General features: G+C 38.9%; 1 protein-coding gene across 1 annotated transcript; it reads right to left on the bottom strand.

The window, feature by feature from the left end:
- Nucleotides 1-13,524: 13,524 nt before the first annotated feature.
- On the bottom strand, nt 13,525-17,730 carry LOC147613542 (protein argonaute PNH1-like). Its single transcript, XM_086781518.1, has 3 exons — nt 17,202-17,730; nt 15,762-17,022; nt 13,525-15,463 (listed from the first exon to the last, which is right to left on the bottom strand). The coding sequence occupies exons 1-3, from the start codon at nt 17,671-17,673 to the stop codon at nt 13,981-13,983; spliced, it is 3,216 nt and encodes a 1,071-aa protein (XP_086637644.1). The 5' UTR covers nt 17,674-17,730; the 3' UTR covers nt 13,525-13,980.
- Nucleotides 17,731-18,010: the final 280 nt, after the last annotated feature.

Below are 18,010 nucleotides of genomic sequence, written 5' to 3'. Positions count from 1 at the left end.
GCAAGAAAGTGGGTGATGCTCCATGAGGGGCAAGCCCCTTATGAGCCTTTATAATCTCAAGTGTTAGGGACACATACAAAGCAAGAAAGTGGGTGATGCTCCATGAGGGCCAAGCTCCTTATGAGCCTTTAGAATCTTAAACTTAAGGTCATTTGACATGTATCATGCTACACTAAGCCTATAGATGCCTAGGTTTTTCTTTCTTGTTATTGTGCGAGAGGGGACGTTCTAGGCATCTTGTAATGCGGATTATGTAGTAAAATCTTTTGGTCTCACCAGCCATTTTAGCCTTTATCAAAGGTTAATAACTCTCTCTCTCTCTCTCTCTCTCTCTCTCTCTCTCTCTCTCTCTCTCTCTCTCTCTCTCTCTCTCTCTCTCTCTCTCTCTCTCTCTCACACACACACACACACACACACACACACACACACACAATGACAACCCTAGCTCTTTAACTTGCAAACTACACATGCCATTGCCAAATCATCATCGGGAATATTAGAGTAGTAAACACAAAAAGCTTGCATGATTACTTTAGACCACTTTATAGCTATGCCAACACTACATACCATGTGTGGTACTAGCCAACAAAGCGCATATAATATTTAATGGATAGATTTTTAGGTACACACACAATGTTAATTTGGGGTTGTGAGCCTCTTGGTTCACTTATAATAAATGTCTTGATCTATTATTAGCACAATAGCTTGATGGTATAATAGTTCCTGTCTACACATAATCCTTGGTTACACCTTTGAGAATTCCCTTCATCAAGGGTGTGGTTGTGGAAACACCTCATTAGGGACTTTATATTTTCCCATGAGTTATCCTTGAATTTACCCTTCTAATGGATCAATTACTCGTGCCAAATACTATGACAATGTCTCTCATGTTTATTATAGAAATTTATTTGTACTCCCCTAATACGCAAGTAGTTAAGTCTTCTATCCCCTTGATGTAAACTCCAGCTCAACTAACTCACATGATGAGTTCAAACTTCAGTTAAGTCTTCTATTTGAACCAACTCTCCTATGTAATTACATTACTATTCCCTTGATGTAAACTAGAGCTCAACTAACTCACATGATGAGTTCAAACTTCATTAGGAAGTTGAAGCTTGCAAGCTACTTCATTTGATAATCTCAATGGGTGAAAAGGTTAACAATACCTTTTTGATAGCTTGTAACTTTCTAAAGCCTTGAAAGAACATAATTCTTTCAAGATCTTTTCATTCACTGAGTCTCCTAGTTTGCATAATCTTTGTATAGATTTTGGGTCAAAGTAATGTCTTACTCTATCTTGAGTACTCAACATTTTGGATTTCCGTCTTTCATATATCATCTTGATTTCTTATTTAAAAAATGATACCTTTTGTATCTTGATATTAATGGCCATTAATTTTATAAGAGCATGTGGCTTAAAAGATACATGAGCATAAATAGACTAATTCTACAAGAGCATGTGGTTTAAAACATTACATGAGAATAAATAGACTAATTACATTAGCTATATGCTTACAAAAATTATAAACAAATTCAATAAAGAGGAGATCTTTCCCGATTGGTTTTCTTAAGTGAGATATATGCTCAAAGCATAGCCTCTATGCTTTGATTTGTTCTCTTAGTTTATCCATCCATTTATGAATAATCTCTAAAACTAAACTTGAAGTTCATGTTTAGCTTTACAAACACAGATTGCCAAGTATAACGGATGACCCTCTTGTCATGATCACTAATAATATCTTTAGGCAAACCATATAACTTAAATAATTGCTTTAGAAAAATCTCCAACAATTTTGAAGCCTTATGTTTAACCTTGACTGGTATGAAGGTTGCCATGTTGGTTAGTCTATTCATGACTATCCAAATGGAATCGTGATCTTTTTGAGCACCCAATAAAGTAGCTACAAAATCCACAGAGATACTTTCCCACATCTTTTCAAGAATCACTTGAGGGTGTAATAAACATGCTTGCCTCAACTACCGTAACCTTGTTGACTTGATACTACTAGCAATGTTATACATAACACTCAACAATGCCTCTCATCTTTGGCCATAAGAAAAACTTTATACCAAAATGAAGGTCCATTTAATTCCATTATGTCATGCACACAGAGCATATTACATATACAAAATTTATTTTTTTACTTTGTCCGATAGGAACACAAACTTTTCCACTATGTAAAAATAATTTGATATGGATCATATACTTTTGTAACTCTTTTCCCTCCCTTGACTTTATGTTCATCCCTACCACATTTAGTTTAAGTCTTTGTGGGTATGCCAACCTACACTCTTTTCCAATAGAACTAAAATATCAATTAATCTTACATAGCACATTGAAGGAAATTTAGATTAATGATATTGCATTCACTCTTTACCTTCCCTTGACTTTAAGTTAATCCCTACCACATTTAGTTGAAATCTTTGTGGGTATGCCAACCTGCACTCTTTTCCAATAGAACTAAAATATCAATTAATCTCACATAGCACATTGCAGGAAATTTCAATAAATGATATTGCATTCACTTCCCACATTCAACTAAGAACATCTATTAGACATTCTCAGAGCTTAGAATGTTTATGATTTGGAAATTCATTTCTTGCATAACTTCTTACACTTGTCTAAGCTCTTTTGCAAGTGTATTTAAGTGATTCATAATCTATCATGATCAAAATTTTATTACCATAGTGGTGACATGCCTTAAGTGTATGATTAATAGCATAAAGTTCTTTCTTCTACATTGATAGCACATTTGTGTAATTTTTTGCTTTTAAACACCACTGTAAAAGGTGTTGTAAAAGATTACAAATTGTATACAAAACCTTAAGTCATATAACTTGAACACAAGAGTAGTGGTAATAGATTGTTTCAATGCAAAAAGATTATATGCAACTCATTATCCCATTTCAACAAAAGTTAAGGCTTATTTTTATTATAAAAAATCCCTTTCAACCTTTTATTACATAGCAATTTCAACTCAACATACTTTCATATATGCATATAAAAGAATACAATAAATCCTAGAAATGCTTGAAGCAACCATATTGTCATGGGTATCAACCACTCAACTACAACATGCATCTCGCTTTAATCTTGATGTACCCCATTGTCACAAGATTTAAATGGTCTTAAATAAAGAATTTTTAGCCCAAAATAATTCACTTGGTTTTCTTTAGAGTTTTTTGCATCTTAGCACTTCCAAGATAATGTAAATCACTTCCAAGATAGTGCTCCACCAAAATCTTACTATAATAGTCTTACAAATGTGTCACCCAAAATACCAACAACGTGGTGGTGGTATCTTAGGCATCCTTGAACAACAATAAGTAGAGTAGATCTAACAATCAAACATCCCTCTTTCTTGATTTTACAACTTACTTTAGTTGTGTGTTTACTTATATGAGTGGATGAGGTCTAGACAAGTGCAAAAAAAAAAAATCTCAAGCATCCTATGAGCATCTTGTCTAGGATGATTCTTAAACTTCATTAAGTCTAGTGATTTAATTATCCAAGCATGATTTCAAACTTCAAAGAATCAACACATATATATTTTCTAAGATTATAGTCAAGTTTCTAATTAGTGTATATTATTACTGTCAATATTCTTGTCATCTATACCATCCCATACCAGTATACCAATATATGAAGAAGAAACAAAAAAATAAAACTAAATGTTTTTTGAAGTTTCTCTTTCAATGTGAAAAGGCAATAAGTAGCATATACTCATCAGTTAATCATAGTACAAGTGATAGAGTCCAACTATGAGAACATTAGCTATTCACACTACAAGTAAAAGAGTCTTGAGTCTTGATAATGAAAAATGATCTAGCATGTGTATTCTTACATGGTTAGAGAATACATATAAGACATCTACTATCATGACCATTTCAAATGTTTATTTTCTCAAGTCTCTAAAGAGACAAGTTTTTGCATACATGAGAGCTAATGATATTCTAATATCTAAGCTAAATCTCATGTACTATGGTCATTCTAAGTAGATAATTAACAATGTCTTTTATGTATGGAGTTTGTAGAGTATTGCTCCCTCTTGCTTAGCACGAGTGTTACCACCATGTGACTAGGTTCAATAATACATATTAATTTTCTATTAATTTTCTTTTCGTAGTGATTGTGTTGTGACAACCTCATTATCATGTACCACTACCCAAATCATTGGTAGATTTTAGGTCTCATTTTTTTCTTTACCTACTATGAGAGAGTTTTTTGTTTGTTGCTACTCTTGTGAGGTCTTATAACTTGTCGGTCTTTTCTCTCTTGCTTGACAAGATTAGTTACGTATAAGTTGTTGGTCTTTTCTCTCTTGCTTGACAAGATTACTACTTTATATGATTATATCTAATGCTAAGGGGATTTTACCTAGATTTTTCTAATGCACATTCTTATCTTACGTAAGGAGAAGACTAATATCTCTTAAGAGTGAATTTATATTAATTTTCATGATAGTAAATTAGTTGATTAATGAAACCCTAGTAATTAAAAGAGAAATATTTACTTATCTTATTTTTGATCTCATTGAAGATTGTATTGGAGATAAGAATTTTGGTTGTATTATGTTTACTTCCATACTCAAAACTTGTTTAGTCACTCTTCCTTAATTTTGTCTTGAAAAGTGCAGTTGTTCTTGTAAGTCATTGTGTAAGCTAATGACTTTCCCACTCACTAGGATTCTTTCCTCACGTAAGCTTAAGCAACAACCTTGGTGAGATCTTAGCATCTATTAAAATAATCTTGGTTCCCATGCTTCAAGGTGATTACTAATTATGTCCTCTGACCTAGCACTCAATCATCCCTACATATTGAAACATACAAAGTTGAATGTTCTCTTGTGCCCTTACTTGAACTATTTTCTTTGCCAAAGATTGAAAGCCATGTTTACATTGCCAAAGGCTAAAAGCCATGTTTACATTTCTTTGATCGTATTTCCAAAATCTAGGAGTGCATGTCCTAAATATTTATGGTTTTTTGCTAGTCATAATGATTGTTTTTGTGTTTCTCCAAGGTGATCCTCTAGCTCCAAAATATAGTGTTTTAACTTCTCATAGTTTGGATATAACTCCTTGATGGTATTATCTTTCTCAAGCCTTACAATATCAATAGCTTTGGATTGCACAACTTTAAATATGTGCATAAAGTCCCTAGGTCTCTTTTGACACACTCCCTTCTTGTGTTCTAGCTTTTAAATATAAAGTCCCTAGGTTTCTTTCATTAGGGCCAAAATGGAGGAAAAAAGGTCCCCCTAGGAGGAATATTAGTGTTTAAGTTTCTTAATCATGGGTAAATGGCAGGCCCATTTTGACTTTTTGGCTAGTAACTAGCCTAAAAATTTGCATTTAACTCCTAAAGTTAGGGGCTAGTAGGCTAACTTTTTGGGCCTCACTATGTGACATTACCCCAGGCAGCCGCCATTGCCTGGTACCAATATGAGGGAGGAGAGGAGGACTCTTATTCACCATTCAATTGTAGAGGAATTGTGGATAAGCATCCACACTGCCATGCTTATGTTTTTTAGAAAATTCAAGATATGGCTATTAATGGTCAAGATGAGATAATAAAGAAGCTAGAGATGTTTCAATTTTATTAGAGTAGATAATATGAGGGAGGAGAGGGGGACTCTTATTCACCATCCAATTGTAGAGGAATTGTGGATAAGCATCCACACTGCCATGCTTATGTTTTTTAGAAAATTCAAGATATGGCTATTAATGGTCAAGATGAGATAATAAAGAAGCTAGAGATGTTTCAATTTTATTAGAGTAGATATTTCAACTCAATGGAATTCACATCTTGCTACAAGGAGAAAGGGGTTTACCACTACTCAAGTTTTAGCTTACCACTACACCTAAGAAAAATGGCACTCTAGAATGCAAGATTTTAATAGTTATGAAGATGACCTGGGAGCATGCTTAAAGAGAAAGGGTTACCTATTAAATTCTAAATCACGGTAAATAATATTATAGTGCATTCTAAAATAAGCAGTACATGAAAATAATTAAGGGGATACCTCCCCAATATGCATACTCTCATAAGAAACCTTATGTTGCATATTTCAAGACTTTGAAGTATATATATTCCAAAATCAAACCAAACCAAGTGAGTTCCCAAAAGCCACAAGTGCATCTTACTATTATGTACGTAATACTACTTAACCTTATTTTAGTGGACCTAATCAAGGGTTAGGGGGAACCCTAGGGATGTAAGATGATTCTAGTGGTTAAGGATTAATTATTGATAATCTCATAGTTATGGCTATTTAAGAAAGATCTCATAGGTTGTTCTAGAAATCTATGTAGAAAAGAAGAGAGACGGAATGTGTGGAAGGAAGGGGAGAGAGAAAAAACTTTCCCCTCCAAAATGGTCATTTTTCAAAGTTAGAGAGGAAGATTTTCCCTCGAAAATGGTCGTTTTTCAAAAAGTTTGGAAAGTAAAAAAGGTAGTGTGTCATGTACCTTGTAATTGGTTACGTAGGGCTTAACCAGACATGGGACCCAATCGTTAGAGAGTGATCTGCAAGAGTGTCTAGGGTTCAGGGGTGAGGCGCTCGGGTAGGCAGATCGCGGGCAATCATCTAAGTGTGTGCAAGAAGTGTGTATGTATGTATGTATGTATGTATGTACACACACACACACACATACATATATACATCTTTCTATTATAGTTTTCAATTAGCAACATTAAAAAAAACCATGTAAGGCAATGGTTAGCATCTTTTCAAAAATGTTGACATGGACTAGAAGAAGAGGAGACTTTTCTCTATAATTAGACTCTTGCAGAAATGGCTACCCCGACACTGCTTGCCCATTATTCAAGATTTATATGTATGTAAAATATTTGGAAAATTTGATAGGTGTTCCATAATCCTAATTTTTTTCTTCTATTTTAAGATTGCATAGATTTTGCAGCTTGTTAAACCACACTAGCTAACATGACTCCAGCCAATGCCTAAACCCCACCGTTTTTGTAAACTGCATCATTGCACTTAATGTAAATGAATATGGGATTCCACCGAACGTACCACTTGTGTAATGTCGGTGAGAACATGTTTTTCCACTGACCTTAGTGGGTGTGTAATGCTAGTGAAGAATTATAGAGTCTAGAGTTAGTTAGATAGAGTAAGTTTTGGGCCCCTTTGACACTCCTTAGGTGGGTTGGACATTGTACATATGAGAAATGTATGTAAGTCATTTTTACTAATGAAAAAGGGCCAATCCCATTATTCACAATTGAGCTTGATTCTTCTTCTTCTTCTTCTTCTTCTTCTTCTTCTTCTTCTTCTTCTTCTCTCTCTCTCTCTCTCTCTCTCTCTCTCTCTCTCTCTCGTCTCTCTCTCTCTCAAGCTCTTGTGGTTGCTTACATGCTTGCTTGCTTGGGTACCTGGTGGATTGGTGTTGATGAGATTGATGCTTGTGTAGTTTACCCTCTCTCCTTCTCATTCTCCTCCCTCTCTGTTAAGGCTAAGAGATAGCTTTGAGGCAACCAATCACCTCTACTCACCTCAACATGTCATGGGGATGATCTTTTCAATGGCCAAGCTCGTAACACTTGAGGTCTCCAAGCTCAATATTACCATGGATAGCGTACCAATCACCTTCTCCCGTGAGTGTTGTCACATTGTCATGTTGTACACTACAAGCGCTACTCCCTCCTCTCACCCGAAATCACAGCACTAGCATGCATTAGAGAGAAGATTACATAGAGGTTTAGTAAGAGGGAAGGCTCAATTGCACAATGGGAGAGTGTATTTGCATTATAAGAGACATTACTTGATATACATGGCGATAAGTGTTCACACACACTTAAATTGTGGCTAAGCAGGCACACCCAAAGCTTTCATTTGGCCTATTGCTTGTACATTACTTCATCTCATAATACATTGATGCATTACAACACTAGGGATCATATCCTAGCTCACAACCACATGCTCGTGGAGTAGGAAGCACCATTAAATATCAATCAGGCCTTTATGGGCGCCCATCTAATTTTGAAATTTAGACACCATTGCTTCATGGCTTGTTTGTACATGAGTTTTTTTGTGACCGTCCTTGACATTTGATGTAGATTACTCATGCTTTGGTGTATGATTGGGTGTGACAAACCTTGTTAACCCTAAAATGGGTTAACATCCCCCTTGATATCTATTGAGGCTAAAGTTTAAGGAATTACAGGTGATGGGTCATACCATGGGTCAAGTACACCCACCATGGTCCCGCCATATAGAGATATACCTAGAAGGTGTCGATGATGAGGTTTCCACCGGTGGTGGAGGTAGGTAAAAGTGTACTCACATGGATGCTTCCTTTGATGTAGCACGGATGGTTAGCCAGTTGAAGACTATTCTTCTTTAGGAATGGACCACATGTGTGATTTTGAGAATGTCCCAACATTTTCCTCAACCCATTTTGAAGTTTTAGCGTTGGTAGATTTTGTTTTGGTGTGCACCTTGGCTTGCAGTTGTGTTAACACATTTAATGTTCATTATGCACACGAACAATGTTGAGTGGTGCAGATTCTATTGTATTGCTCACATAGGGGTTTCAAAGTGTCGGCCGTTGCTAGAGATGGGGTGGTCCAAAGACATGGAAATCTACTATCTTGTGTGGTCCACGATAGTAAAAGCATTAGAGTGATTGTCTTGTCACGTCCTTAACATTTTCTACCCTTTGTTTGGTCTCATTATGCACCAAGAGCACCATATTTTTCAATTGTGAGTTGAAGTTCTTAGATTTGCAAGGTTTGAGGATTTTGTGTCTCGAGTTTAATTCATTTGTATTGTATTTCACTGAGTTAAAGATGATGTACCAATCAAACAAGGTTGATGCATGATTTGTGTTTGTGATTGATTTGGTTTAATTGCACAAAATTTAGGACAAAGTGTGGTTTCATGGCCTTGTTTGAAATGATTGCAATATAAAAGCATTGGCTTAATGCTTTTATATAAAAGCATTGACTTAATTCTCCCAAGTACAAGATGTTTCAGCCTTTTTCATCTTGGATTTCTCTCCCCATCAAAGCGGTGTAAAGCTATTGAGTGGCGAGTTCCAAAATCAATCTATTTATAACTCCTTATTTACTAAAAGCGCCTTTAACTCTATGAAGTTTCATCCTCCTAGTACTTTGGCACTTGATGGTTAATTTAATGTATACTTTTCCAAAAGTAATATGATGTAACTTCTACTGAGACTTTCTCTTCATATTACACAGAGATAAGAATAATGGAATGGAAACTCAATTTTTAATATTATATACACAAATGGAGAGGACTCAAATTTTTAATATCATATACAAAAATGGAGAGGACTCAAATTTTTTTTAAAAATTACATATATTGCTTCAATTGGATGGTTCAAGTGGTTGTTTCACATTAGTCTTTTTCTTGATGGCTTCTTTAGTGTGTGGAGCACTCTTTGGTTTCTCCTTTTTGTGGTCACTATCTACTGGCATGACTCGTCTCCGCCGCAAACGGGGAACAATATTCTTGCAGGCATAAAAACACAAACTCGTCCTCATAGGAAGAGAAGAAAAAAGCCTTATATTTGAAGACCATGTTGGGCCTCATGGTCCTCAACTTGAAAACCTATATATATATATATATATATATATATATATATATATATATATATATAAACACACCATGCTTGCCATATATATCAGAGTACCTAAAGCACCTTACTTTTGTTTGAATAAGCTACCAGACTTGGCAAACATATACATCTAGCATTCCAACCCAGTCTAGTGACAGTCTTAACACATGTGAGCAAACCATTAAAACAATCTTCGAGCGACTGGATTATCTCTCCTTCGAAGCCTATACTCTTGCCTCCATTTGTCCAAAAAATAAATATAAGATAATAACATTAGCTATTGCAAGAGATAATTTTAAAGAAAAAAAAGTTGAAGGATAAAACCTTACAAAACTCATTCGGTGGATCAATATTGAAGGTGAATAGCGTTTGAACAGGCTTGTAAATAGCAAATCAGAAAATTCTATAATGTCCAGTGCCTATGCACCGAAAATCTAACCTATTAAGCTTTTCATAGTCTACAAACATTACATGTACATGAAGCTTTTCATAGTCTACAAACATTACATGTACATGAAGTATTTCGTAGTCATAGATTGTAAATTCCAAGGAGCCCAAACCTCTCATTGTAAGTGTTTGGACCATACAAACCTCGCAATAATCTAGGTTCCAAAAAATAAAGATATTTCCTGTTTCAAAAAAATGCATCAATAATAATTTTATTTATAATTAAATATAAAATACATAATAAAAAAAGCAAGTTTTCATACCGTAATACACCTGTGCACTCTAATAGTTTGATCATTAGAGATATTGTTGCTTGTCCTTCCCAAGAATTGAGCCGTGAAGATTAAATAGATTATGGTAAACAAGGATGACTATATTATAGCAAACGTCGAGACTAATAACTTCAATATCTTATTCATTGCCATAAATAAATGAAAGTGAATCATTTTATGATGTTCCATGATATGGCAAATTTAAATATTTGGAGTAAAAACTTGGGTAATGCTGATTAGAATCATGATGAGGCATTCCTCATAATATGTCACGAAATATTCTTTAGCCTAAGCTATGGAGCTATTATCTCCTTTCATTGAGTTTTGTTGAATCCGTTTATATGTTGTTGAGGTTGTTATTTATAGAGCCAGTTGATGAATCCAAAGTTTGGGAGATCGTGGTTGCTCCTATTTCCAAGTGTTCCATCGTTCCTCCACTGATGCATGTGTTTCGCTGGCTTATTTCTTCCCAAACCTCCTCGCTAGATCCGAAGGAGTCTAGCCTTCTTAACTGTTTCTTAACTAGGACGCACTCTACTGAGTGGTGCTGGTCGGATCAGATCGAAGGCTTAGTGGGTGTGAAAAGGTTTGGTTTGATGCGTTGTAATTGACTATATTATCATTTTCAACAATTGGTCTAAATCGGGTTCACATCATCAAATATCATAGGTGCTTCTAGATCAGGTCAGAAAATGGTTTCAGGCTACTTCTTTTTTAGCTGTTAGGCTTATGTCTCTAGATTCACATCTCCAAGCTCAGGTCTTTAGAGTCACATCTCCAGGCTCACATCTATAGGCTCATGTCTCTAGGCTCACATGTCCAAGTTCAAGCCTCTAGACTCACGTGTCCAGGTTCATGCCACTAGACTCATATCTCTTGGATCACGTATGTAAGTTCACGTGTTTGGACTCACATGTCTAAATTCACGCCTTTGGACTTAGATAGTATCCCTTACTAACCTTAAAATCCTAGCATTAATGATAATGCAAGTAGTATGGTGATTTTTGTGTGTGTGTGTGCACATGATTTATTAATTATAATAGGTAGCTCATCAATAGGTTACAAAAGTATATTAATTGCTACATGTAGTTCTTATACATTACTTTAACTAAAGATTTTTTTGGAATTATATCCTCACAAATAATATGGACTCCCTACATGTGTAGTGTCCGTGCACTTGCATACATGCGTGCACGGACACACCACACACACACACCCACACGAGAGAGAGAGAGAGAGAGAGAGAGAGAGAGAGAGAGAGTGTGGTTGTGTGTGTGTGGTGTCAATGCACAGATGTATGCAAGTGCACATCCATGCGTGTGTGCACTTTATTATAATTGCCTAAAACTAGGAATGATGTACATGCTTCAAAATGCAATATTTAATGTGACTACATAATAGTAGTCTTACATAATATATATATATATATTAAACGACATAGTCACATGATTTTTTAAAAAGGGCCTATTCTTGAGTCTCAGCAGCATGCGATTATAATCAATCGTGATTATATAAATAATTGGTGGTTCGGATTGTAATCGTGATTGGTGCACGAATAAGTATGTCGTCTTGGAAGGCTACCCGATACTTATATACCTAGGTAGTTATATTATGAGATATATATATATTATCCCTTAATACATATTCTCAATGCAGTGTGTGTGTTGATCATTCCTAGGCAATGGTTGAATTTAAAAAAATTGCTCTCATTTAAATAAAATCATTTGGACCCTTGCACACACTCCATACTATTATCCACACTAATCTGGGAATTGCCAAGGGCTCCAGACTAATTCCCAGGGCCCGACACGTGCGAGCTAAGCTCCCCCGCTCTAGCATGACGGGATCAAACGATTCAACTCGTCATTGGGGAAACCTTTTTCCTGGTCCATCTCAGAACATTTCAGGAATACTTGACACTTCAGATTTACTGATTCTGATTTCTAGGACTTTGACTCTCCATACTATTATCCACACTAGTCTGGAGGGCCCCACACGTGCGAGCTAAGCTCCCCCGCTCTAGCATGAGGGGATCAAACGATGCAGGTCACCCACTAGTCATGGGGGAAACCTTTTTCCTGGTCCATCTCAGGAGTCAGGACATTTGAGGAATACTTCAGATTCACTGATTCTGATTCCTAGGACTTTGATGACTATTGGAAGACCATTGATCCCATTTGACAGGGTCTACATCGGATTTTGTCAGAATGGCTGGCAGAATGTCTATAATGGTGACAGCTCACAGAACAAGATCTCAATACTCGTGGAGAAGGCAACCTGATTGCACAGACACGATTTTCACTCCCAACAAAAGACAGACCATAGGTTAGACTTCCTAGGTTGGACCATGAAATGGTATTGATTGAACGTCGGAATGATATCACTACGTGTAAGCTAAGCCTTGATGTTTCAACAAAAGAATAATTTTTCTACAAGGAGCTTTGCCTTTATTGGATGAAGTTTGCATTACTAATTTCTTAGTCCAGTTTTGTCAAATCTGTCAGCTTCCAACAATGGTGATCTAGCCATATGGGACCTAAAATTCGATATGATTAAGCTTTTAAATCTAGATTTTTTTTAAAGGAATGCTTGGAAACCATCAGATTGTTTTGATCCGTAAAGAGTTCTCAAATCCCAAGAATGGCAGGAGAGAAATTGCAAAATGTAATTTGCTACTTATTTGAAGATGTAAAGCAATATATCTAAGATCCAAAAAGGCCTTAATGTAATTAGCTTGATTGAAAACCACAGTCTGGCAAAATTGAAATTAAAAAATGATTATTAGTAAGCTTAATCCCAGATAAGATGAGGCTTGTTTAAACGAGATCTATACTTGAAACAAGAGTACAAGATGTGAGGGAAGAGCATTGATATCACATGATGCATTTATAACGAAAACCAAAACTGATCTGAAGCATCATCAAAACAGGACTATCAAGTAAAATATCGAAGGCAGGCTCGTTTCATTTGCAGAGACGAAAATTCCAATGTATAACTATGGCCTTTCTTTCACAAACAAGGCCAAACAGCTACCTGTTACTTGCAAGAGATGAAAGATAAGGTTTCATTTACAATGATTTTGCCTACAAAGAAACACATGTGCTATCCATCTTCTAGATGCAGAATTTTCCCTCAGACAATGTTAAAAAGAGAAAATTCCGTTTTTAGAGAAAAAGGGCGCAACCCAAACAGATGACAGTAGACACTTGGAACATGCTCTTGAATAGCTTGCAGCAAAAGGGGTAATCTATGATACTGATACTTACCTGTAAAACATTCTCATCTTCTACAAAAACTCTGTAATGACCCATACATCCCAAAAATATGTAGTCTGCAGGGGTTTAGCTCCTCTCCCCCCACAAAGTCCAATGTATGTTCACACAAACATTAACCCATGGACAGAACAAAACAAAGCCAAAAAGCCCCATCTCATATTTTGCCAGTACAAATTACATTTGGTTGACTGTTATTGCTCTTCCCCCCACCAAAGGCTGGAAGTAGATCTGCACCATAACTTCAGCCCATGGGCAAGTCAAAATATCATGGTTATGATCTTGGGTGACACCTCAAAACTAAGCAAAATGCCATGGTTGTGCCCATCGGCATGTCAAAATGGTTATGCCCCAAGGACATGACAAAACAAGGGAAAATGCCATTGCTCTTAGCAAAAGTACATAACCTCCTGCACATTTCGCTGGATCTCAGGGAGGGGGCGGACGGGGGGAGCAGAGGCCCTAGTAGTCTTTCCACCACTTCCAACCGATGAAGCTTGCCCACCTCTCACTGAAGTGGTATCAGAGCCTCCTTGTGCATCCATATAGAGGCGGGCACGGTACGCAGCCAGGTGTGCATAATATGCCGGTGGCACTACAGACACCGATCGAGTACATCTCACATAAGTGTAGCATAAGTTGTTGATCAATGCCTGTAAGTCATCAGATGAAAAGCCATTTTCATCCCATAATACATGATAATGAGTGGGCTTGCTAGTTCCCTGTATGCCTGCATGGCTGCATAGGTAGAAATCAAACTCTCTGGGATGAGTAATGGTGGTGTCAACCACAGTGCCTGGGACAACATTATTGCTCCTGTCCTTGTTATGATCTGCAGGGAAGAGCCTTGTGTGGTGGCGTTTCTGCACCACCACCCATGTGATTAGCGGTGTGTAGCCTGGCCCTCCAACTGCCAGCATGGCCTCTTTCAATGCAATCACCTCATATTGCAGAACTCTATCAAACTGACCCTCACTGACACCATCCCTGAACATGATGATCCGCTCTGGCCGGAGCCTCGTCTTCTCACAGAACTTGTGCCATAGCTCTTGAACCATATCCTTTAAGTTTTCAATCATCTCCTCCCTGTGGCCTTGAGCCCGAACACTCGCAACATACCGGATTGCAGATGGCCAGTCATTGTTGGCAACCACAGCAGCTATGGATGGGCTTGTGTCATCCCCTGGATTCGGATGTGTCACATCTGCCCCAAATATTATTGCTGGCCTGTTGAATATAGGACACATTTGAGGAAGCTCTATGGCCAATGTATTGTTCCTACCACCCACCTTTGCATTGATTTTAAGGGCTAGATTTGCCAGATACTGTGACTTGAGTTGCCTCACATGCTTTGTCAAACAGCACTGCGTCACTACACCTAACTGAGTTTCACATATTCTCTTCAGCTCCCCATAGGCTGCATGCCTATCACCCATAACACAGACCAGCAGTTGTAAGCTACCCCTTGGGTTTTCAGCACGGATAGCTTGAGAAGCCTGGACACATACACGCCTCAAACTCGCTTCAAGCCTTGGACCATCAAGGTCTTCCCTCCTGCATAGAGCAGGCGGCACTACTGTCTGTTGGGCCATACCCAAGCCAAGCTCATGGCATCTCCTGGTCAATCCAAAGATGAAGGCACTTGCAGCTTGGAAGTTGACTCCACTGTCAAAGCTTACAAATGCCCAATAAGCTACATTCCCTCCCTCCACAACACATGAACTCATCAAATTCCATGCTCCAAACTTGGGATCTATCTCCTTCACTGCACCTTGATTACCATACTTGAGCTTTGGAGGGCGTAAGACACGGGCATGAACCACAGTCAGCTCTTTTGAAACCTCCATACCAAAACTAGAAACAAAATCTCCACTGCACAGGAACATAAGCACAAATGCATGTTAGCATACAGACAACTATCCACACATATATAAGAAAACTATACAGTTATGGGTATGCCACCATAAGACAACAGAGAAGCACACAGAGAAAACTTGAATAACATAGAAGCATCAAAGGGAGAGCAAGTGTACAACCGTACCTTCCAGGACCATCCTCCCTGGTCATGATATACAGTTATGGGTATGCCACCATAAGACAACAGAGAAGCACACAGAGAAAACTTGAATAACATAGAAGCATCAAAGGGAGAGCAAGTGTACAACCGTACCTTCCAGGACCATCCTCCCTGGTCATGATACTCCTTATCTTATGCTCCCTCTCAGCTGGCTTGACACATGCCAATGCCCGCAAATCAGTCGTCTGTCTATCTGCAAGTTTTCCCACGTATTTCTGGCCCTCACATATCTTGCAGACCTCCATAGGGAGGTAGCTAGTCTTGCTGGCTTGAACCTGCAAGCATGGCAGCTCAGGAAACCGAATTTCATAATTATAAGTATTTCGAAAGTATTCAACAATCCCTGTTTCTTCCCCCCCTTCCAATGTGAACTTCAAGTTTTTTGCTGCACTTGGAGACAGTCCAAAGATCCTGTATTTCCTAGGAGTTTGCCTGTGGAGGACCTCAATTTTCAGCCTCACCAGGGCTTTCTTCACCATGGCACGGGTCACATCATTCATCTGGGTACGAGGATTGAATAGCCTGAGCTTTTTCCCCAAATAGTCAATTATGGGAATGCTCTCATAGAATGCTGTTGTGGCCAAGTCCACATTGACCACAAGGCCTTGAGCTGTAGGCCTCAAGCTTTGAAAGAAGCCATTCCAAGCAGTTAGCCCACCTTCAAGAACTGTTGATCCTAGCTCTCTAGTGAAGAAAGACCTGGCAACAGGGGTGAATACATATGTTGGGGACTCCCTAAGGGCAACATCTAATGCCTGCAGATGCTCTTGTGGTGTTGATGCTCTCCGGCCTTGAAGAAACTCATTCAAGACTGCACCATCCAATGTAGCCACATGCCGTATAGAGATTTTGAATGTCTTCTCAACATTCTCGTTTGGAAGGACTACACTGAACTCCCGATGCTCAAAAGGCAAAGCCCCAGCTGTGTATAGGCCCTTGCTGCCATCATACACTGGGAGCTTGCCTCCAAGTTCTGACTGGTACATAGAGATGAGCTGCCTTTCAAGGCGCCTGGCAATGGCTCTAGAGGAGACTTTGGGGTTGATGTCTACATCATATTGACATATGCTGGCCCCTGGCTTTAGCTTGACAAGGAAATGGTTTGCTCTAACCAAAGACCTCTGTCCTGCTCTCCCTGGATGCGGCCTCTTGGGAGCAACCAAAACAGACCTTGATGTTGCAGGCATTGCCATTTCTCCTGCTTCTTCTGCTTTCCTAACTTCACCACTTAGGTCGGCGGGTAAAGGGATGCTCTCTTCGGGCTGAGGTGAGGATGGCTCTTCCTCTTCTAGTGATATACCCGCAACACCTGGTAGCAGCACCGACATGGGAGGTAGAGGAGCTGCCCATGATCCTGCACAGAAATGCATAGCAGAAAGCCCAAATGTGTAGGTATCGTAGGTTAAAATATAATGACATGTAGCGCTTGCATGCAGAGCTTGAATATGTATCGTGCTGCATCGAAGCAGAACATGCAGCAAGAATGTGATGCCCAGAAGAGAAGGTTAAACGGAAAAAAAACAGACAAGTTACCTTGAATATGTGCAGCTGGTCTTCTGCTGCCACGGCTGCTGCCCCCCCAGCTTTCAGAATGGCTTCTTTGCCCTCTCCCTCCAGAGTAACCTCCCCTGCCACCAGAGCCATGGCTGCCCCACGCTTCACTGCCATGAAAACCAGCCCCACCTAGGCCGCCACCATAGCCATGGCTGCCTTGAGGCAGATCGCCAGAGCCAGAAGGCCTTTGGAACCCGCCCTCTGATCTCCAGTCCTGCGAAGAAGAAGGCGGTGCCCTTCCTTGCCCACCTCGTCCTCTCCCGCCTCCTCCCCCTCTGTTGTAACGGTCTCTGCTGCCCCCACCAGATGACTGGCCTTCGCTGTAGAAGCCCCCGCGAGGGCCTTGGAAGCCACCATGGGTGCCGCCTTCCTCGTCAGGATAATGGTAACCTCGGCCGCCATAGCCAGAACCAGGAGGACCTCGGCTCTGCTGGGCGCGGCGAGGAGGCATGCTGGACTAGAAGGAGCGAAAGCAGATAGATCCGAAACAAGAACAAGGCGTGGATCAAATCGTTCACAGAAAGCGATATATATAGAGGATATACAGAGACTGTATAGGGATACCGGTACGAAGGTGGTACATTTAATCACCTATTTAATACAAATTAAGTGAATAAAAACTTCTGTCAAATAGGCCTTACTACTTAGTACCCACCGCTAAATGCCCTTTTTCCAGCCGCCAGCGCTTTTAAAAAAGCATTAATACCTCCACGTGTCCTGCCACGGTGGACCCCACACATGCATGACCCACGTCTCCGTTGAAGAAATTATATTATATTGGTTAATTA

Source organism: Cibotium barometz, chromosome 43, assembly GCF_041138505.1.
Source record: "Cibotium barometz isolate CiBa-2024 chromosome 43, ASM4113850v1, whole genome shotgun sequence".
NCBI classification, from domain to species: Eukaryota; Viridiplantae; Streptophyta; class Polypodiopsida; order Cyatheales; family Cibotiaceae; genus Cibotium; species Cibotium barometz.
This window is presented reverse-complemented; position numbering and strand designations above follow the sequence as displayed.